This window comes from Pogoniulus pusillus, chromosome 12 (assembly GCF_015220805.1).
Source record: "Pogoniulus pusillus isolate bPogPus1 chromosome 12, bPogPus1.pri, whole genome shotgun sequence".
NCBI classification, from domain to species: domain Eukaryota; kingdom Metazoa; phylum Chordata; class Aves; order Piciformes; family Lybiidae; genus Pogoniulus; species Pogoniulus pusillus.
Window position 1 is genome coordinate 20,233,023 of NC_087275.1, and position 22,129 is coordinate 20,255,151.

A 22,129-nucleotide genomic window follows, 5' to 3' on the forward strand; every position below is an offset into this window, starting at 1 on the left:
AGTCTTTAAATATAAACCACCCAAAGTTGAAAAGAAGTTCCTGCTTCTCCTTGCCCTGGGACACTACAAAGGTAGGTTTTTTTCTTTTCTTTCTTCTAAAACTAATCATGCAATTTTTGACTCTTATCTTCATTCATTTTAATAGCTGCATCTGAGAAGGCTGCATAAAAATCTAGAATAAGTATGAAATCTAGAATAAGTATGATCAAAGTTGCCACAGGCAGGCTTTGTTTTTTTCTGGGATGGAGAAGAAGATTTCTTCTTTCAAGAAGAGACATGGCATTGAAATTGAAATGCTTTTTAATGTCTCTACTGTGGGAGGGCATTGTTCAGCAATACATTCTAGCTGGTAGTATTCATGTGTGGTACCATAAGACAGAACTAATATATGCACAGCCCAGAGGCTATGTCGTTTACCCAAATATCCTGAAATCACAGGATATGTCAGACAGAAATGGGTGTGCTACTCTGTCTGGACATAGAGTGGATAAATGAAAGAGCTGTGTGGATTGAGTGCTGCAGCTTTACAGCCTGGGTTTGATAGCAATTTTATTAGCCCTTGAGATGCAAAGCCAGGATCATTAAAAGAAAGCAAGGCAACTCCTCTTCAGGATCAGCAGCAGATTGGTATTTCATGCAGATATGGCTAAGTAGTGCAATGTTTCATGTTGTGCCGGGGAAGTTTCCAACACACAGACAAGCAAACTGAGCCTTTGAAAGCTTTCCTCTGGCAAGTATTTCTAATGCAAAAGAAACCAACTGGCCACGTTGCAGGCTGTGGCTTGGTGTGTCCTACTGCCATTGCCAGTGGCATACCTATGTAGCCCCTCCTTGTGCAGCCACACAGCCCTGCACTCCTGGCTCCAGGTGACTGAAGTTAAGGATTTACACTCTCTCAAAACACTTCTCAGCAAAATATTTTATTGAGGAAAATTGTCTTTTTGCAGAAACTGCTGTGAATTATCTGTTTGTTTCTTTACCCCCTGCCCAAAATATTCTTGTTTACCCTGTGGCAACTTCTTTTTTTGAAAACACAATCGAAGCATAAGAGAAGTAGGGAGAAGTATTTCAAGCCTGATCCCTTGAGAGCGATTTTAGAACTGTGGCACCTTGATATTTACTGAAGGTTTGAATCAGTACATAAAAGTGGTATTTGGTTTTCTTTGCCGTGATCGCTGCTGCAAGCTGATGTCATTCAGTGCCTGATGTTTGATTTCAGAAGCTGCATACAAGAGTGACTGAACCAGATAATAATCACTAATTGGTGAAACAGTTGTGAACAGCCTGTGTGATCAGCAAAAACAAATAATCAGCGGGCCATGGATAGTAAGAGTATAGCACATGAGAAAGGTCCTGAAAGAACCAAGCTTGCCCCAAAGAAAGATGTTTCTGCATCACCTTCCATCAAACCACTTACAGAAGGTTTTGCAGTACCTCTCCCAACAGACTTAGAAGATAATGATCTTCCGACATCTGAGAACAAGATTGACAGAAAGCAGAAGGAGCTGAAGGAACAGTGTCATGGAGAACAGGGCAAGGTAAGACAGAGATCAGAGAAGGCCATCAACACTTCTTATTCTTACTCCTATTTTACACTTTGTGCTGCAAAATTAATGCCCCTGTGTCTTTGGGCAATCTAACGTTGTTAGGTATAAGCAGAGGAGTACTTCTGGAATCAGGGCCAAGCAGTCGTTGGGAAGAAAGGTACCTGCAATTAATCTGCAGGCATAAAAAATGCAAGTGTGAAAAATAGGATGGCAGCAGCCTAGCAGCTTATCTCATGTGTAACATGTACCTGTTTCATTGGTAAAAATGAGCAAATGTTGAACAGAAATCCTGAAATCTCTGTGTGTGTGGGTTTTTTTTAAGGCTTTGCTACCTTCAACAGAAATATAGAGAAAGGATAATAGCAACCTGTGTGTAATACTTGACACGGAAAACAGATTGCTTTCAAGTCTATGCAACAGTTAATGAAGTTGAGAATGGTGAGAATTTACTAGCTAGGAAATGCTGGACTGAAGATAGTGGAGAGGGGCTCCCAATAAGGTATTAAAATACCTGTCTCCACTAACCTGTACTGTCTTTGTCATCTTGAAAGGAAAGTATGCTCTCTTTGATTACATCTAGGGTGGCAAAGCTGGTGAAAGGCCTGGAACACAACCCCCCTGAGGGAGCTGGGGTTGTTTAGCCTGGAGAAGAGGAGGCTCAGGGGTGACCTCATTGCTGTATACAACTGCCTGAAGGGAGGTTGTAGCCAAGTAGGGGTTGGTCTCTTCTGCCAGGCAACCAGCAATAGAACAAGGGGACACAGTCTCAGGTTGTGCGAGGGGAGATGTAGGCTGGATGTTACAGGAAGTTCTTCCCAGAGAGAGTGATTTGCCATTGGAATGGGCTGCCCAGGGAGGTGGTGGAGGCACTGTCCCTGGAGGTGTTCAGGAAAAGCCTGGATGAGGCACTTAGTGCCATGGTCTAGTTGACTGGATAGGGCTGGGTGCTAGGTTGGACTGGATGATCTTGGAGGTCTTTTCCACCTGGTTGATTCTATGATCTGATGGGTAGGTCTGTTGTCAGAGGTGGCTTTCATAGACAAAGGTGATGGTGGGAGGCATCAGATTTTCTTTTCAAAAAATGAAGTCTGAATGTGCCTGGCCTGTTCAGGACTTTAAAATATGGCTGTTCTCAAAACTGCATTTCTAAAAGCAGCAGTCAGACTGGAGCGTGGTGAGAAGAACATAAAGAGCATATCTGACTGCAGGTGGACTAGCTTTGTAAAGGGCTGAAAACTATTCCATTTGTTTTTATCAAAGTGAAGAGCCTGCCTTAATATCTGGTGTGTGTATCAAAACTTAGAAGTGACAATAAAACCTGTAAGCCAAATCAGGAGCCATGATGATTGAAAAGATTTTTAGCCACCTCTTAAGTATGCTACAGAAGAACACTTCTGGTGTCTGTGTGCAAACTAAGTCTGACAAAACAAGGATTTAACAATCTATTCTATACTAAATTTTCTTATTACTGAGACTACATTTACATAAACATACTTCAGTACATCTGCACGTGAGTGGAAGAAAAGGGCAATTACAAAAGTTAATTAGTCAAGCACACTTAATAATGAGGTCTCCTTTTACACAGAATCACAAAATCACAGAATGTCAGGGGCTGGAAAGGACCTTGAAAGATCATCCAGTCCAACCCCCCATGCCAGAGTAGGATCCCCTAGACCAGACCACACAGGAACACATCCAGGTGGGCTTGAATATCTCCAGAGACAGAGACTCCACAACCCCTCTGGGCAGCCTGTTCCAGTGTTCTGTCACCCTCACAGTGGAAAAATTCCTCCTTATGTTTCTATGGAACTTCCTATGCCTCAGCTTCTATCCATTGCCACTTGTCCTGTCATTGGGCATAACCAAGAAGAGCCTGGCTCCATCCTTTGGGCACTCAGCCTTTACATACTTAAAAACATCAATGAGGTCACCCCTCAGTTTCCTCTTCTCTTAGCTAAAGAGCCTCAGCTCCCTTAATCTCTCCTGGTAAGAGAGATGTTCCACTCCCTTAATCGATTTTGTGGCTCCACACTGGACTCTCTCAAGCAGTTCCTTATCCTTCCTGAACTGAGGGGCCCAGAACTGGACACCTTTTACCTTCTTAGGTTAGCTTACAAGGATTGGTATTTTTAATCAGGATGGTCATTGAGCCACCTTAACTTCTTCCACCCTATTTACAGATAACCTCTTCCTAACACAGAGGTGCAAAGACAAACAATGAAGGATGAGCTGGAAAACATGCCGTAGAATGGGTTAGTTTTTGTTTTGTGGAAACAATTTACGTAAAATTAAGGAAAATTAATTGTAAGTTTAACTCTAGGAGGCAGAAGAACATACCTTGTACAATCAATATGAGGAAAAGATCCGACCCTGCATTGATCTCATCGACAGTCTGAGATCTCTTGGCATAGAAAAAGACCTGTCTTTACCTGCCATTGCAGTGATCGGAGACCAGAGCTCTGGGAAAAGCTCTGTCCTAGAAGCTCTTTCTGGTGTTGCTCTTCCTCGGGGCAATGGTAAGAACTGACTTCTCAGGTTTTCACCTGAAGCTCACTTTGATGGGGAAGAAGAGATTTTTTTTCCCCTTTTTTCTTTTTTATTTAATGTTTTCAGGGTTTTGGTTTGGGTTTGCATTTTGGTTTCTATCCTGTGTTTTGGTTTAGGATTGAATACTTCCATGACTAAGATTGTATGTAAATTGTGAAACCCCAGGGGCCTTTTCAGCTCTCATTTGCAGTAAAAGATATGGATGTCCAGCTGGGGCACTGCAGGGTAGTGCCAGCATGGTGCACGTAAGAGTATAGTGTCAGCGTATTTGCCCTAAACTGTGAACAGACTGAAAGGTAGCATCAGTGTTTCCCAGCAAAGAGTACTGCTGCAGATTATCAGTTCCACATAGAAGACTAGTTTTGAAATTTCTTTTTGGGGATTCATTTGGGTTCTTTAGCAAGATTTTCTTACAGATACTCCTTTTTTTTGGAGGGGGGGAGAGAGGGTGGGGATAGAAATGTACAAAGATTCTTATTTGCCACTACGTCCCTTGAATGCTGTTCAAGTTACAGAATATTGCTGGAAGATTTTGTAGCTCAAGAAGATCCACTTTTCCAGCTCTCTCTGTGTGTATACACACACATATAATCTGTATGAGTTGGCAGTATAACTTGGTCTTTCAGGCTTCATGTGGAAAATATTTTCATAGGGGGTAGATGCAACACTGAAGCAAATCACCCAGAGAAGTGAGAATCTCCATCCTTGGAGGTTTGCATGACAAGATGTGGTTGGACAGAGCCATGGTTGACCTTATCTGGTGCTGGTGACAGTCCTCATCTGAACAAGGAATCAGAGAAGAGCCCTTTGGCCAAGTTCCTTTGAGAATTTCTGTGTCTCTGTAAAAAGAACTAGGCAAACCCATGTGCACCACACAGCCCATGGTTGTGTATCATACATAACAGCTGCTTAAAACTTCCTCTGTCTTTGAAACTGCTGTAGGTATTGTTACTCGATGTCCCTTGGAACTGAAATTGAAAAGAGGAGCTGCCTGCCAGGCATGGAAAGGGAAAATTTCCTACCACAACATCAGCAAAGAGCTGCAGAATGCCTCTGAGGTGGATGGAGCAATAAGAGCTGGTGAGTTATAATGCATTCAACTCTGATTTGGTTTGTCCAATCCCCTCTTAGTCTTTTCTCCTCTTTCCTTCAGACTAGTCTAGAATATCACCTATTTGTCTTTCAAGGCAGCCAAGGCTTAATTAATGCCTACAAAACATCTCGATGTGGAGGAAGCATTTCTGCAGCTGATGAGTATTTTATGCAGTCAATGTCTTTGTGGACTATTTAAATGTGTTTTGTCTGCATAAATGAAAGTTCATACTATATACTCTGTAAAATATTACAGTTCCACATATTTAGGTGTTGAATAATAATTTCCTTAGATTTTTGCATAAATCAATTTACATGTGTGGCTGGATCTGAAAAAAAAACAACCCTAAAAGAGCCTTAGGTGGTAGTGGTTACTTGGTAAAGTCTTTGTGTTCTGTTTCACTTCAATGCATTGTTTGAAGCTGGTATTCATTGCTTTGCTCTTTTCTCCTTGCAGCCCAGGATATTGTGGCTGGTCCTGGAGGTGCCATTAGTGGAGAAATGATTTCCCTAGAAATCTGTTCCCCACATGTCCCAGATCTGACACTAATTGATCTTCCTGGAATTGCCAGAGTGCCTGTGGGGAATCAGCCAAAAGACATCGGGCTACAGGTAAAATGCAGTCTCATGTGCCAGCCTGTACACAGGGTCACTTCTCTAACCTATCTCCTATCCAAGCCTTGCAGTCATTATACTGCACCACTGAGCCAGCAGTACAGCTGCACTGACAAACAGGCCTATTTTTCAGCCTACCCCTTAACTGCCAGTAGGAACAGTGAGGTCCAGGATCTCCTGTCTGTCCTATCGTGCAAGAGGGAGCTACCTACATTATCTGTGAAGGAACCACCTCAGGTGCCTTGACACAACCTACCCATGGAATAACCCAGCCATATGGACCCTGAAAACAGTGCAGCAGTGCAGTCCTCATGTCCCTTGGGTAGATCAGTCTAGAAGGTAGATAGATCCAAAAACATGTTGCCTCTTACCAGCTCTGTGGATGTGTTTGTGAAAGATGCATAGATCTGATTCTAAGCTCTTATGGAGCAAGGTAGCAAACCAGCCTTCTTACATCCCTTACACAGGGATGCACATCAGAATCAGACCAACCTTGGTTTTATCTCATCCCTCAAGGGATCCTAGTAGACCTTTTTTTTTTTTTTTTGAAGTAGACAGAATGTGAGTTAAAAGTGGAGGAGGTCTCTTCCTCTGGTTGCTTTTAGAAGAAATGCTGGGAAATGCAAATAAAACTCTGGTTGGACAAGGCCAGCTGTGAGTGATGTGCAGAAGCTGAGTGTATTTTTTGTCCTAAAGTACTGTTAATTAACAATCTGGAATAAGAGTAGCCTGAAGTAAATTAGATATGCCTATGAAAATGAGACAAGACTAACTAGTCTGAGCTTTACTTTCTTGGAGAAGAGTAATTTAATTTCACAATTAGATAGTAATCTTTCTATTGCATTCTGAAGAAAACAGCAAATATGACATGATCCACACACTTGTGTTGTCCCCAGCTGTCTGCATCCTTCAGAGTTAGAAGCTATAGCATTGTAGCATGTCAAATATTTGGAATGGGTGGGAAGTAGAAAAGAGAGGCACTAACTCAGAAAAAAATGGCTTCAGTATGAGCACAACAGAGCTGTGTGAACCTTTTGCAATGCTACATGAACTATGAGCAACTCTTCTAGTTTGGCATTGAAGCATAGAAACAGCAACAGCTAAGTGTCACATGTGGCTTAGGTTTGGTTTGTGAATTTGTTTTTCCACAAATACTCCACTGAAATACAAGGCAAAGATGTTTGTTCTCCTTTCAGAAATACAAGTTTGAGAGTTATCAGCGTAACCCAGCTTGCTTTCTGTCCATAAATGTGTACCTGAATGTCAGAATTTGTCATTATTTATTAAGTATCTGTGTTATTTCCAAGATGAAAGATTACATGCATGAGAAGTTAAACTTCACATAGCTTTCAGGACATGTATAACAACAGTCTGATCTCATCCATACTAGATGTTTAGTTCAATATTGAAGTAGGAAAAGAGGCTGCATTTTTCTGTTGACCCATTTCTGTGCCATTTTTAGTGTGTATCACAGTATCACAGTATCATCAAGGTTGGAAGAGACCTCATAGATCATCAAGTCCAACCCTTTACCACAGAGCTCAAGGCTAGACCATGGCACCAAGTGCCACGTCCAACCTTGCCTTGAACAGCTCCAGGGACGGCGACTCCACCACCTCCCCGGGCAGCCCATTCCAGTGTCCAATGACTCTCTCAGTGAAGAACTTTCTCCTCACCTCCAGCCTAAATCTCCCCTGGCGCAGCCTGAGGCTGTGTCCTCTCTTTCTGGCGCTGGCCACCTGAGAGAAGAGAGCAACCTCCCCCTGGCCACAACCACTCCTCAGGTAGTTGTAGACAGCAGTTGTAATACAATCCTTAGTATATGTGATGTTTAATGTCATCAGAGGGTGGGTCATACTGATAGAAATAGTCACATCCTGCATGCAAACTTATGATTTTACTGAACTTCATTCCTATTGTGTTGCATTGTAGATCAAAACGCTACTTAAAAAAACAATAGGCTGCAAAGAGACACTGAATTTGGTAGTGGTGCCATGTAATGTGGATATTGCAACAATAGAAGCGTTGAAAATGGCTCAAGAGGTGGACCCCAGTGGAGAAAGGACACTAGGTGAGGTGATTTTAAATTACAAGTTGAAGATAAGTGCAAATAATTTTGTCTGATGTTCTGTATTCCATACCAGATCTGTGAAACTGGCAATTGGAAGAAGGGCAAAGAAGAAAACAGCCTCTGAGTCAATAGCTCTAATAATCACTCAGTTTTGAGTTTTGCTGATATTCCTGTTGTGAAAACTGAGAAGTTAAAATCTCAGGCTTAATGGTGGGAAAACTTTGCTGCTACCTTGTCAAAAAGGTTTGCATGGCAAAAGACATGGTGAGAGGCCAACTGTACAGCATGGTTTGTACTGCAAAGCCCAGGTGCTGAGAGCTTTCTAGGAGAGGGAAAACAAAACAAAGAGAAGTTGCTTTATAGAAGATGGTAGAGAGTGTTCCCACTCTGGTGACAAAGTGTCCTACTGCACCTCTCTCACCATTAACTTCTGTGTTCAACTAACTTACTCTCTGGGTAAACTCACAGGGATCCTCACAAAACCTGATCTGGTGGACAAAGGAACAGAGGAGTCTGTCATTAAAATAATGCAAAACCTGCTCATCCCCCTGAAAAAAGGCTACATGATGGTGAAGTGTCGTGGGCAGCAGGACATCTACGATGAACTGGACTTGGCCTCTGCAATTGAGAAGGAGAGAATGTTCTTCAAGAGTCATAAACATTTCAGGTACTTCTTGTAGAAAGGACCTAATCAAAACTCCATTAAAATAGCTTGAAAGCTTCCTGCTAACTTGCTGAGTGTTAAGTTAGGGCTATAAAGAGGCATTCACTGTATTCACTGTTCCTCATCGCTGTGTTTCGTACTGACACATTTCAGTATGTCAGAAGAATTTTACATGTCAGATAAACTCTTTAAAGTGTGCTTTGGATACAAGTTTGATATGGATGTCTCCTTAACCCTGAGAGAAGTGCAATGAACTTCAGAAGTTTGTAACAGTTCCAAGTATCCAAGTTAAGCATCTGCACACTTCAGGTTGAGCACAAGTCAAACACTGAAGGAATACTGTCTTTGCCGAGGGCAGATCTCCCCAGAAGATGACTCAACAACAATTCAAGCATAACATAAAGAATGGCAGGTGCAAAGGGTCTTGAATCAATATACTTAGCACATACAGAAATAATACAGCAGCACATTAATCTGCTGTTAGAGTGTGATTTTTAGATTCTTCTGTTTCCCTTTGCTTAGCCAGTAGCAATAGCTGTCAATCTCTTCCATAAAAGCCATGCTACTCAGAGAGACACAGGCTGCTGCTGCTGCATCTCTACTAACACTTTCCAGAGGGCTCTTTCTTTACTCAGTTTATATAGTTGAACTGGGAAAAGCAGAGTGGAGTGTCAGTACTGTTTCCCTCCTTGCCCTGCACCTATGATCTATTCAAAATCACCTTTTCCTCTTTTTTTCAGCTTTCTTTTGGAAGAAGGAAGGGCTACTATCCCTTGTCTGGCAGAGAGGCTCACAAACGAACTCGTGAGACACATTATTGTAAGTATCAGAGGTGCTATACTAACCTGTTTATATTAGTGACTATTTAAATGTTAGTTCAGACCTTCAGCCCTGGATTGCAACTGAATTACATCTTTAGATATGGATTACATCCATAGATAGCACTTAATTATCCTTCAGTCTGATTATCTGAGAATGAAGTGAACTGAGAGTAAAGAAACTCACACTCTGTCCTCAGATTTACCTGTAAGCTGAAGACTGACAGTAGGAAAATCATTTCATCTGTTTGTGACTCCTGCCTTTTCAATGCCAGTGATGATATTTCTTTTTGTTGGTGGAGTGTGGATGGGCTGGGTGACCAGTTACTGCTGTGAGCTTACTTAAAGACAATAATTTCTATCTAACTGTAAATGTCTTGAAATTCTCAAGTCAGATCTAATGTTTTTTATTACTCTATCAGTATATGTATATTGGTGTGCTAATTTTATATACATGTAAGCAATGTATTGTTACATTACATGGTATTATTACATTACTTATTTCATTAATGGAAAATGCTAAAATTTGGGGAAACTCTAAATTCAGTCCTGAAGGAGAAAAAAAAAATGTGTGTATCCTTCCATAAAGCAAGCAGCTAAATAGTGGTGTTCAATCAGGTATTTGTGAGGAGTAGAGGGAGCACTGCATTCCCTGCATCTCTACCTCCCTGCCATTACCTGTGAGGACAGTTTTTTGTCTCACTGTAGATGAATGTTGCCCCGGGGTGCAGCTACTCTGCCTGCCTTGCAGCGAGGTCCAGTTTTATTTCTCAGAGAGATCCTTGCCCCCTGCCTTCTTTTGATGAAGGCCATATCTGCACTGCTACACTTACTGTCACTCATGGGATGCAAGGACAACAAGCTCTTGGACTCCTGAACACAGCGATGACCACATGCAGGTGTAGATCATGCTTAGAGGGATTTTGTTTTCCTTCCAAACCCTTCAACCTACCTAAATTCCTTCTTTACTGTCTACCCCCTAGAAAACTTTGCCAACACTAGAGAGCCAACTACGTGAGACACTCCAAAAGATGTTACAGGATCTACAAAGGTATAATAGAGGTGCACCCCCAACAGATTCTGAGAAGCATTATTTCCTCACAGATGTAAGTATCACCGTTGGCTTGGTCACAGAGCAGAGCCAAAAGCTAAACATGGGAGAAAAAGATCCCACCTAAAAGTAGGCAAACTGGCAGCATGAACCACCAGGAAGCTTGTGGTAGCTATCACTGAAGTGTTTTGAAAGTACCGTAGCAAACACGGAAGGAATATATCAGACCTGCAAAAATAACGGAGCGCAGGAGCTCATGGCCCCTTCTCTAATCTTTATTTTTCTGTTAATATATGACCACAGAACTGAATAATGACTCAGCTGATTAGTTGAAATCAGACGTCTCAGATAGGGAAAGCTTTTATTCCTGCCTGCCTGACAGCACTCATAAGACCAAGTGCATTTCTGATTGCAAAAAATGGATTGCAAGTCCATCTAAGTGCCTCAGTGTCTCGTCTTGGAGGGCTCATTGGTCACACTAAGCTTTCACCAGGCCTAGCAGGGGTGTTTATGAAGGAAGACTCATCAGCCTTCAATGACTTCATACAAGTTTGGTCAATTAGATTTTAGTAAATGGTTTTAAGAATCCTACAAGAATCCAAAAATACATTTTTTTAAAAGGGATTAAAAAAAAAAAAGGGCAAGCAAAAAGTATCACCTTTGTTCTCCTGTATCTGTGCTGGTTTTGGAAAAAATAAACCACCAAACAACAATAACCAAAGACCCAGGAGCTAAAAGTGTTGAATATTTAAGGAAAGGATGTTTTCAATGAGCCATCTCCCTGCTTTGACATCAAATGCTAGCAGATTTACTTAATATCAGCAAGTTAGTCTGGAAAAATGAAACCTCACTACATTACTTACATGTTTTTTAATTTGTTACAGTTGATCAAATTCTTTAATCAAGACATTTCCAGGATGGTACTTGGAGAGGAACAAGTGTTTGGAAATGAAACCAGACTGTTCTCAAAAATCCGCAAGGAGTTTCAGACATGGGAAGTGATTCTCCAAGAGTGTGCTGCAAGGGGTAAGCATGGAAGACCCTCACTTGGAGCTAACCTGAGCTTCCATTCCCTTGCTTTTAAATGTAAACACATCATCATCAACGCATTGTTTTCAAGAAGGTAAAAAACAAGAAGCTGGGAGCATTCGTCTGCTGTAGTGATAGGCCAGTTTTGCTTTGGTCCCTGGGGACAAAGACCCAGCTTGCATTAAGTGCTGCCATTACAGAGATCAGCAGATGTCTCCTTCTCCCAGCAAAGCAAGGAAACCAAGAGTGTGGACCCTGGCACAGAATTATGTGGCGATTCTCTGAACCAGCCTTCATTAACAAAGACAACATCCATAAATAATAATAACCACAACATGATATATTTACACTGTGTAACAAATTTGTTGTAGTTCACAAAATCACAAAACTTTAGAGGCTGGAAGGGACCTCCAGAGAGCATCGAGTCCAACCTCCCTACCAGGGTAGGATCCCTCTAGGGTAGTTTGCTCAGGAATACATCCAGGTGGGTTTTGAAAGTCTCCAGAGGAGGTGACTCCACAACCTCTCTGTTCCAGTGCCCTGCCACCCTTACTGTAAAGAAGTTTCTCCTCATGTTGAAGTGAAACTTCTATATTCCAGTTTGTAGCCATTGCTCCTTGTCTTGTTGCTGCATACCAGCAAAAGGAGATTGGCTTCATCCACTTGACACCCACCCCTCAGATATTTGTATACATCAATAAGATCTCCTCTTAGCCTTCTCTTCTCCAGACTAAGCAGCAGGTCTCTCAGTCTCTCTCCCTCAGGAAGATGCTCAAGTCCCTCAGTCATCCTCCTGGCTAGCTCTATTATTGTTATTAAGAATGTTTTGGAATTTTGGTCTTTTTTTTTTTTTTTTTTTTTTTTTTTTTTTTTTTAATCTGCAAGGTGTGGAGAAAACAATTCTGAGTCTGAAATAACCAAAACCTTGTAAATAATACTCCATATGTCCACCACCCACCTTGCCAATTCTTTAACTGAACCCAGTTAAGAACTGAAGAGCAGGGGACTACATACTGACTGAAGTCTGCTGGACATTCACTGTCTCCTGCAACATCTTTTTCACATCCATCAGAAATCTCATCATTTGCTCCTAGAGATGAAATTTCATCAGCTGCCAGTGAAGCTGTAACTCTTGAAACAAGTTCTTTTAGTCTTTGATGCACATCTATGATAACATCATGAGTGGCTCTAAAATGCAAGGGCACTGCAGAGGTGCTGGCAGCCAAAGACAAGGATATGTATATGTATGCATGTATGTGGAGACAGAAAGATAGAGATACCTCTTATGTCCCATCTGTGAACTACCTAAGCAATTGACATGATTTTATCAAGATGAATCAAAGAGTAAGGCAATGCTAGCAAGAAGCAATAGATGTAAAACCAGCAGAAAGCACTAGCAGAAGGATGCAGCATCTTCAGAGAACAAAGGGCAACTGAGTTGCAGAAAATACAGAAGGCACCACATGGCAGCCAAACCAGCAAGGGAATCCTCTGGACACTTTAGGTCATAGGTTGGATCTGATGATCTCAAAGGTCTTTTCCAACCTGATTGATTATACCCATTGATCTGAACAAATACATCTGACTTCACAATAAGATCAGAGTAGCAGCACACAGCAGGTCTTAGAGCAGCACAGCTCTTGCTGACAAGATGCTACCCCAAAATCACATACGTACAATACTTCCTTCTTAAATCTGGAATTTGTAAATTGTGTGATTTAGTACTAGAGCAATGTTACCTTACCATTGCAGCTAAAGAAGCTACACCAAGTAAAATGTGGAAATACGAAGACCAGTATCGTGGACGGGAGCTCACATCCTTTTCCAACTACCAGACATTTGAGGACATCGTAAAAGAGCAAATCATAGAACTGGTGCAGCCAGCCCTTGAGATACTGAACAAAGTGATTGGTATGTCTCACAGGCCTCACCAAGCTGTCATGTGGGAGGCATGGGTCTGTCCAGCAAATTTTTTTCCTGGATAAGCTGCTGTGCTCACTGCTGGAGCATGAACTCCAGCTGGGATACTTCAGAGTGGAGAAGTGAATCCAATTCATCCTGGGAGTCTGTTTCTTCTCTAGAGCCTCCAAATTCTGCACATGGTCTCTAGCATTTTTTTATACTTTCCTCAGCGGGTGGTGGGAGTTCAAATGTAGCTATAATAAATAACACAGCAAAGTAGTAGTATGGTAGAAGTGCCTAGTGCCAGACAAGTGGCATGGTATTCTGAAGCCCAGGGAATGGCATTCACAAATGTGAATTAGGAACTTAGCTTCTTTGCCAATTCCTTACATGACTCTTTATTATATTTATTAATATCTATTATATTACTTACGTGGCATTCGTTGTACAGTGACTGCTGGAGCTGGAGGAAAGGGTATGTAGTTCATTGAGTAAAAACACTCAAAAAACCCCAAATGGTAGTCACAGTCCTCTCTCTCTCTCCTGTGTTTACCTCAGAAGGCAGCTACAGGGCCTGTGCTAGATGCTCTGTACTATGTGCACTAGTTTCTCCTGTTAGGGAAGCCACTTGGGGGTGAGATGAAGATGTGTTTACTTGTCCAGGCGATGGTGCATCTGGTCAGACACAGCTGTAAGCACAGAAATGGCTTAATCTAGGAAATCTCAGTGATATTCAGTCTCTCAGAAGCTAAGTGGTTACAGGAGGTCTTTCATGGCTCACACTCTTGCACCTAGAAATCTAAATTCTTACTCATTTGTATTGGTCATAAAGGCATAAGGCATCAGTACAGCTGCTCAGCTATTTCTACATGAAACTTTTCCACGTAGGAAACAAACAGTTTTTGCAAGCCTTGTGTTAAGAAGGGCTTTAAAAAACTCACTTGTTTAACTGACTTTATTTTGCCTGTCTCTTCTTGTCTTAGGATTGATTGAAGAGAAATTTACAGAACTCACTAAAAAGCATTTTGCTAATTTTCCCAATCTAAACAGGGCTGTCAAGGTAAGACACTCTCTATAGCACAAAATAAGAGCAAGAGTCATGCTTATAGTACTTATTCCCTTGCAAGCATGGAATTTCTTGCAGGCCTATGATTTTTATAAAATAAGGAAGAGTTTGAAAATTAGAGCATGTTTGCAATGACAATAATGAAAATGCATTTTGCCTTTCAGCAGAACTTTGACAGGATCTGAAATATCTATTCCTCACTTAAACTGTTCACATCCTTGTTGCATACAACACAGTGTGTGCTATGGCTGCCTTAGAGAGTTCACCATTCATTCCAAATTTAAGTGCAGCCTCGGAGCACTAAACAGTGTTTTTCCCTCCCTGAAAGGCAAGTCAGGAACCTCATCTTTGATAAAAGGGAGTAGCAGCAGCAGCATACAAGCCCAAAATTATTTGACTGTGGGAGAGTTAAGATGACAGTTCACGATCTTAGTAATGTATGTTTAGGGGTACAGTTAAAAGATATGGGTGTCATTGAAGGCCTTTTCTTAGAAAGTGCTTTGAGGAAGGTGAGAAGCAATGCTTGAGGAAGATGAGAAGCAATGTTGGGCAGCTGGAAAGCAGAGTCTTTCACCGAGTATTCCTTGTAAAGGGAACTCACAGGCAAATATGAATGAAACAGAAGGTTTGCCTTTTGACTTCTGTAGTCAAACCCTACTGAGTTCCTAGGCCAAGCAGACAGCAAGCAAAGAAGCTCTTTCAGCCAAACACAAGTGTTCAGGGAGAGTTTGTAGGCATGACGGTGAGAGGAATTAAAAGGAAGTTCTGGTAGATGCTTGAAGATGAGGGGGAAAAAAGATGAGAGGCTTTCTTAGGGCTGTTAGGCAAGCATTTTGAGGGAATTTGAGGATGACTAAGGGAATTTTGCTGCCCACACCAGACTTTTAGGTGGAAGTATCAAAACAGTCAGAAAGTATCAGATTACTGCAGTGAAAGTCTCAAATGGTGAGGGGTTAGGCAGTGTTCATTTGGTGACTGCAACTTTTGAGAAGAGGAGGAGGGGCAATGGAGTTCACATCAGTGCCTACTTGTCACTGCCTACTGCAAGAGGTAGTCACAAACAAAATGCATACAACAGTTGAGGACAGGCTGAAGGCTGAATTCATGGCTGGCCATCACTCCTTGTTCCCAACAATGTTCTGTTTTCCTTTGGGGGCCAAACATCAGGTATTGACTGATATCACTCACGTTTAAGGAGGGGACAAAACTGCCACATTTTCCTGCTCTTTCACAACAGAGGAATCAGAATCTAAAGTATTACACCTGGTTCCCAAGAGCTGGTCTGGGGTTAGGCAGTGCTGCAGTAAGGACTGTTGAAAACTGTGCCCAACCTGCCATTCCCTGGGGACACTGCTAAGCACCAGAACCTTTGCAAAGCAATCAAATGTCTAAGAACTTGTCATTCTTTTCTTTTCCAGATCACAATTGAAGACATTATACGGAAACAAACAGCAGAGACTGAAAGACAGATTCGGACCCAGTTTAAAATGGAGAGAATTGTATACTGCCAGGATGGCCTTTACCTTCAGGATTTAAACCTTCTTAGGGCAGAAAAGGCTGACAAAGTTGGCATCGGGAAAGAGTTTCAGCTTGTACTCAATTTGAGACAAGAGCCCTCCCTTGTCAACGACATGGTTTGCCACACAACAGCCTATTTCAATGTGAGTTTACAGCCTACAGTACAGCACTTCCACTGCATTCTGAATGCTGTAGCACCTACCCCTCATCCACATCTTGCTGTAGTCATGCCATACTATGCATGGAGCAGTAGCCAAAGGGTGTAAGTGTCTCATCTAGCTACCTCCAGCTTCTGACCAGTGATGAAAGTGCCAGGACAAAGCTGGTCTTAGGCTGTGTCAGCACAGTCACCAGGGAGAAGTAGTTGCACAGGGCAGGGTATGGTGATTAGGAAAGCCTGCAGGTTATTAAAATGACACCTGGCTCCTAAACCACCCTGATAGCTACCAAGTCTGGCACGGCTCCCTGGTGCAGGTGCCCCTTGCTCAGAGAACATGCCATTGGCAAGTGAGTCTTTTTTTCACCTTTCTCTAGCCTTTCCTGGAGAAGTGGGTGTCTCCCTGCTGTCTATACAGTTTCCTGTGGAAGCAAGCATTAGGGAGAGGAAAGGACAGTCAGCTATAGTACAGAGGAGATGATAGGATGGAGAAGAGCCCTTTGCCCTGTAACTGCTACTGATATTCAGTTAATGGCAAATTCCACTCTCCAACAAAGGAAGCAACAGTCCTAGGATTGCTTTCTCCACTGCAAGTTCATCTTGCAGCTTTCAAATAACACTAATTTCTGCAAGCTTAACAACATTTTATACAGCATTTCAGTGTTTGGCAGTGCCTGAGATCTCAGGTCAGCCTGAAGCCCCTCTGCATATTCCTGCTGACTGCAGAATGTAATGATTTGCAGTCAGATCCTAAATGAATATGGTAGGAGGAGGGATGAAAAAACATTGCATTAAAATAGATTTGGCTGTAAAGATCAGAATGTATGTGCTGTATTGCAGATACCTCCACAGAAGTTGAGTCTCTGAGGACAAATGTGGTGTTTTAGCAAAGGATCATGATAAAGAGAGCAAAGAGAACATGCAGTCTCAGGACTTGCTTTTGATTTTTTTGTACAACTCACTCAGAAAGCAACAAGTCCAATATCAATAATGCAGTAAAGTAGGTAGTAGCCTGCCTTGAATCTCAATAGGAGGGTTTTGACAAATTCCTGCAGTGAAATGCTCAGGCTGCTCCAGCTGGTGGAGAGAAAGCCATCAGCTTGCAGAGAACAAGAGACAAAGGTAGAACTGCATAATCTCTTTCCTCCCATCTCACCATACTCTGTGTTATAACACAAAAGTCTTAGACACTACTACACATTTTTTAAATGTCCTAAGTGACATTTTCTGCAATAACAAATGCCTCATATATCCAAGAATTTTATGCAGAGCCAAATAGAATTTGGATGAGATGGAAGCTGTTAAGTGGAAATGACATACATGAAGCTGTGTCGCCTACAGCAGGACTACCACGATTCTGGGTAGAATTTGCCTGCAGAAAACCTGCTGTTTATAGCACCTTGGCTCCCTCCCACCGTGGTCAGCAGTACCAAGAGAATGCCTAGACCAAGTGTTTTAGCTGTCTCAGACAAAATGCTTCCTATTGTCTAGATCTTTGCAGACTAGAAAAAAAACTCCAAACATCAAGTCTTGGGTGCTTTTCAGCTTGAACTCAGCTCCATCCTTCCACACAAGCTCCAGAGGTATCCAAAAGCACAAACAGCTTAACTTCTCTGCCTAAACTCTGTAGGACAAAGCAAATATGCATCTAACTCATCTTCCCGCCATCACTTTTAAGTCGAATGCCACAAAAAGAAAGGAAGATGACACAGCCACAGTCAGTCACACAGACACAGACGTTCATCTGGCACCAGGAGGTCTGGCTGCAGTTCCTTCCCAGGTTTGCAGAGGCTGTAAACCTCCCATTGCCCAAGAGTACTAGACAAGCCCTGAAGGCATGCAGATATCTCTGAAGAAAGGGTCCCACAAGGTCTGGGTCAATTTGGTTTAATTTCTATCAATAACTAGACCAGGCAGCTTGTCAGGTTTTGCAGAAAGTTATCTCAAGGAGATATTAATAGATGTAGTGCAGACCCACTCTAGTCTTGATACTGCTGAAGACATTTGCCTTTAAGGCTATAGGTTACTCAAAAGCTGTCTTACACTTACAGCTGGATGACCACATGGGAAACACCACTGAAATAGAAGAATTTACAGCCTTTTGCAAAAATCTGTTTGATTTCCTTTAGCATAACAGAGTAGCAGCATGCAGAGGATATAGGTGTGATGCCAGAAATTGTTGACAAGAACTACCCATTGAGTGTGTCCTCATGGAACTCTTCACAAGAATAGCTGGCAGAGCTAAGCAGGGAATGGCCTACCTTGGATTTAATTTGCCAAAAAAACCCTAACTGCTGACATTTCCTGTAACTCTTAACCTTTAGGTCTTTAGGCACAAAAGAGAGTAGTGGCAAAGAATTTTTAGTTCCTGGAAGCACTCACTTCTTGAAGAGTGACTCTGTAGAACATACTAAGAAGCATGCTGTCAGTTCTTCCCAGCTTGTGTAAAGCCTCTTCCTCTTTCAGTTCTGTATCAGAAGCAAGTCTTCTGCTTTTTTTACCCTTCTTGCAGGAGGCAAGCAGACGCCTCTTAAATCAGATACCCCTTATCATCCTGTCTTTTGGCCTTCACGACTTTGGGGATAGGTTACAAGTTGCGATGTTGCATCTCTTGCAAGAAAAAGACAAGGTAAGCTATCTCCTTCAGGAGGCCAGCGAAACTGCTAAGCAGAGGGACTACCTCAGACAGCAAGTTACTCGTCTCGCCAAAGCCTGCCAGTACCTAAAAAACTTCACCTCGATGTAGATTCCTTCAGTTTCCAGGCGTATTGTTCTGCTTTTGTTATCTAGCATTATTGAAGAACTTTGCAAAGTCCACTAAAAATGCAACATCAACACATACCTTTTAACACTTCACTCATTGGGAGTGTTGTGCTTAAACGTTACCCCCTTTTTAAACATTTGCTTTGTGAACTCTGTACAACCTTTGAAATTGTTATTAAGAAGCCTGAGTTCTGAGGGTTGTGTTTTGTCTTTGGTTTGGGTTTTTTGATTAGGCTGAGGGGTTTCAGTTGTACACCTCACAAACTGGAGAAATCAGAATTATCTAACCAGCTTTCCTAGATGGACTTTGCTCTATAGGCCCAGCAATCCTGCTTTCCTTTGTCGTTTTGCCTCACTGGGGCAGTTGTATTTCCTGCCATTGCCTGAAAGATGATTCTGTGTCACTACTGTAAAGTCTTAGCGCAGGAGATAGAGTGCACATGATGGTCAGGAGCTATTATAGAGGAAAAGGAACTTTGTCTGATGGGAACATCCACAGAATGCCATTGGTTTCGTTTCTCCTTTTCAGTTCTCTGATTTGTAAAGAAAGGCTGAGAGGCTCTCTTTTGGACTGATAAGCAATTCAATTGATGGCAGGATTGGGATGAAAGCACCCAGGGGGCTAAGCATTAGAAGAGTATTTTAGCATGTTGCTTCCTGCTTGTCTCCTTCCTCTCCCTAGGGGAAGGAGAAGCTTCCCAAAAGCTTTTTCATTTCTTGGCAGCCAGTGCAAAATATAACAGTGCATGCTGTATTCATGAGATATTTCATATGGAGGCTTTAGTTTCATGGGCAAAGCTGTGCTTTATGTAGCAAGAGTAATGTCTGCATTCAGCTGAAAAAAAACGCGTGTGTACCAGTGTGTCATGTAGTGATTTCCAAGATGCTTAGAAAGGAAGCCTTCTCCTCAGGCTCATGCCAGAATGAGTTGGAACTACAGTAGCAGATCGCTGACATCTGTGACCCAGCCTACGTTCTTAACTGTGTTGAGCACTACAGCAAATTTCCCACGTGTCAGTATACTGCTACTATTGATTTGCAGTGCTGCAGGACGGAAGGCACAAGAAAGCATGATGCCATAACAACTTGATTTAATTTCTATTTTGGAAGTACATGTTGGCTATTTTGTGGTATCCCCCAAGGCATACTTGATGCTCAGGAGCCATTGAAGAGAGTGTGTCTCACACCAAGCGAGGCAGGTTCGCATTGCTGCAGGCAATATAAGCTGTAGCAGCAGAATGATGCGCTGCCTTTAAGTCAAACAAGGAAGTTTAAGCCTAATTTCACGTCAGAGTGATGTCTCTAAAGACATCCAACAATCCTGCACACCCAGCTCCCTTTCCCTGGGTTTGTTCAAGGGCCTGACATACTCGAATTAAAACAATCTCTTGGCTCAACCTCCCGTGGTGTTTTTCTTTTTCCTTTTATTTGATAGGGGCATTGATTGTTTGTTTCACATCAAATTTGCAAAGTGCTTCAAACACTGAATCCTGCAACTGCTTACAAAGAGATCCAGATAAAAACCACTACTATAGAAAGCTATTTGTAAAAAAAAACCAAAATATTTATTTTTTTGCAGCGTTTATATGTAAGATTGTGTTTCAGTACCAAAAGAGAAAACAAGACTACAAGAGTCATTTCATTCAAAAGATTTATCCTTCTTAACAAAAGTGACCTGGTATGGCTTTTTGATCCTCTGTAATATGATTATAAATTATTTTTCAACCCCTAGATGAGGTGGCATTCTGATATGAATCACAGCTTGCTAAAAACATACATGCAGATACATAAAAGAGAGCTCTAAGGAGTTAAAAGCCAAATTTAACAAATGAGGTAGATCATCTGGTTGCACAGAAAGGCAGAGCTGTGTTTCTTTGAACAAAACCTCCAGGCTCTGTATGCATGCCTGCCAGCAGAGGCCGGTCACCTGCAACACAGCCTCACTGAGAAACACTGCCCTTTGCCTTACAGCAGGGAGAGTTCAAGAGTCAGCTTTGATATGCACCGCCGGGGACCTCGCCGTCGAAACACTTAACTCTCCCTGCGACAGCTCTGAGGCATGCACCTTCTTCACCGAGGGTGACTGCAGGGCTTGCCTCTTTTGGGGTTCAGCACAGCTTAAGGTGGAATGACACTTGTAATTCTTAAGACAGTCAGACTGGTCTCACTTTGAATGATCTGGCATGGATGACTGTTGTGTTGAGATCCTGAGGATTTTTAACGACCTGAATATACAGTAATGTTTTTTTTCTGTGCCTCTACCGTAGTGCATGAAAACTTCCCTTCATATGTACCCAAAAAAACAATTGCTTTTTAAACGGCCAACCAGCAGCTTAGAGATTGAACATTCACATTACTTAACATTTCCTTTAAAACACTACCAAACCAACTGCCTTAGCATCCTGCTAGGAAAAAAATCTTAAATTAAGTTGTGATTAAAATTGCCATTGTAAGCCTGTGCCTGATTATCAAGTGAAAGTCACTCAACTAAAAGCAGACGTTTCAGCAGGCAGTTGACAGACTCTGCCAAGCACCACCCCAAGAAAGGTGCTTACTGTGATAATCCTTCGCTGATTTAGATCAGTCACTGTAGCCAGCACAGAACCAAGTGTGCAATCCTTCATGTCATTTTTTAGAAAGCAAATTCGATGAGAGGAAAAAAAACAATCATTTGCAAAGAGAATAAATATCCCAGGCACCCGTGGCTTCATTTACTCTTGTTCTCAGAGACATCAATCAGCAAGGACAGAAAGCGTTGTCATCTGTTTGCCTGTTTAAAAACAAGTAAATAAATACATTAGATTAAAAAAAAACATCCCCCCAAAACGTGAAAACCAGAAAAAAAATAATCACAGGTTCCCATTCTGCTGCAGGCTGGCAGCCTACCTCATGAATTGCTTCTCAACCGAACAGCTTGATTAGCAGACAGGTCACATGCATTTATCGATGGACATAAATCAAATCGAGTTGGAGGATTAGAGGCCATTTACAATTACTCCAAAGATCCACATATTTTACCTGCATATTTTTATAGATCCAATCCGTGAAGACGGTCATGTTCCCATACACGCCAGGTCTATTGGGACTAGCACAGCCAGTTCCCCAGCTGGTGTCTCCAACCAGCCACCACACAGAGCTTTTGTTAGTTACTAGCGGACCTCCACTGTCACCCTGCACAAAATACAAGCCTATTACTAAGGGACTTGGATATCAGGAACGACACAATCCAGGAAGACACACTTCAGGAATACAGGTTCAGTTTCAAAACCACCGTTTTAAGGTAGTCACT

The 22,129-nt window shown here is 42.0% G+C and overlaps 2 protein-coding genes across 2 annotated transcripts in view; one reads left to right on the forward strand and one right to left on the reverse strand.

Moving 5' to 3' along the window:
- Window positions 1–20,571, forward strand: LOC135180205 (interferon-induced GTP-binding protein Mx-like). Its single transcript, XM_064152555.1, has 15 exons — window positions 1–71; window positions 1,220–1,538; window positions 3,868–4,063; window positions 5,037–5,174; window positions 5,644–5,798; window positions 7,734–7,872; window positions 8,341–8,539; window positions 9,277–9,355; window positions 10,338–10,460; window positions 11,290–11,431; window positions 13,187–13,345; window positions 14,320–14,396; window positions 15,821–16,063; window positions 18,590–18,706; window positions 20,420–20,571. Exons 2-15 carry the CDS (start codon window positions 1,320–1,322, stop codon window positions 20,540–20,542), a joined length of 2,109 nt encoding a protein of 702 aa, XP_064008625.1. The 5' UTR covers window positions 1–71; window positions 1,220–1,319; the 3' UTR covers window positions 20,543–20,571.
- The window catches only part of TMPRSS2 (transmembrane serine protease 2), a 22,739-nt gene continuing 20,504 nt past the window's right edge, over window positions 19,895–22,129 (reverse strand). Inside the window, exons 14-15 of the mRNA XM_064152557.1 lie at window positions 21,859–22,011; window positions 19,895–21,610 (exon numbers count right to left, since the gene is read on the reverse strand). Of these exons, the coding sequence (XP_064008627.1) occupies window positions 21,599–21,610; window positions 21,859–22,011 (165 nt within the window). The 3' untranslated portion in view covers window positions 19,895–21,598. The remainder of the gene's footprint in view (window positions 21,611–21,858; window positions 22,012–22,129) is intronic.

Coding starts and splice junctions, on each gene's coding strand:
- LOC135180205 (XM_064152555.1), top strand. CDS start 1,320: ATGGATAGTAAGAGTATAGCACATGAGAAAGGTCCTGAAAGAACCAAG. Junction 4,064..5,036: donor TGCTCTTCCTCGGGGCAATG/GTAAGAACTGAC, acceptor AAACTGCTGTAG/GTATTGTTACTCGATGTCCC. Junction 11,432..13,186: donor CCAAGAGTGTGCTGCAAGGG/GTAAGCATGGAA, acceptor TTACCATTGCAG/CTAAAGAAGCTACACCAAGT.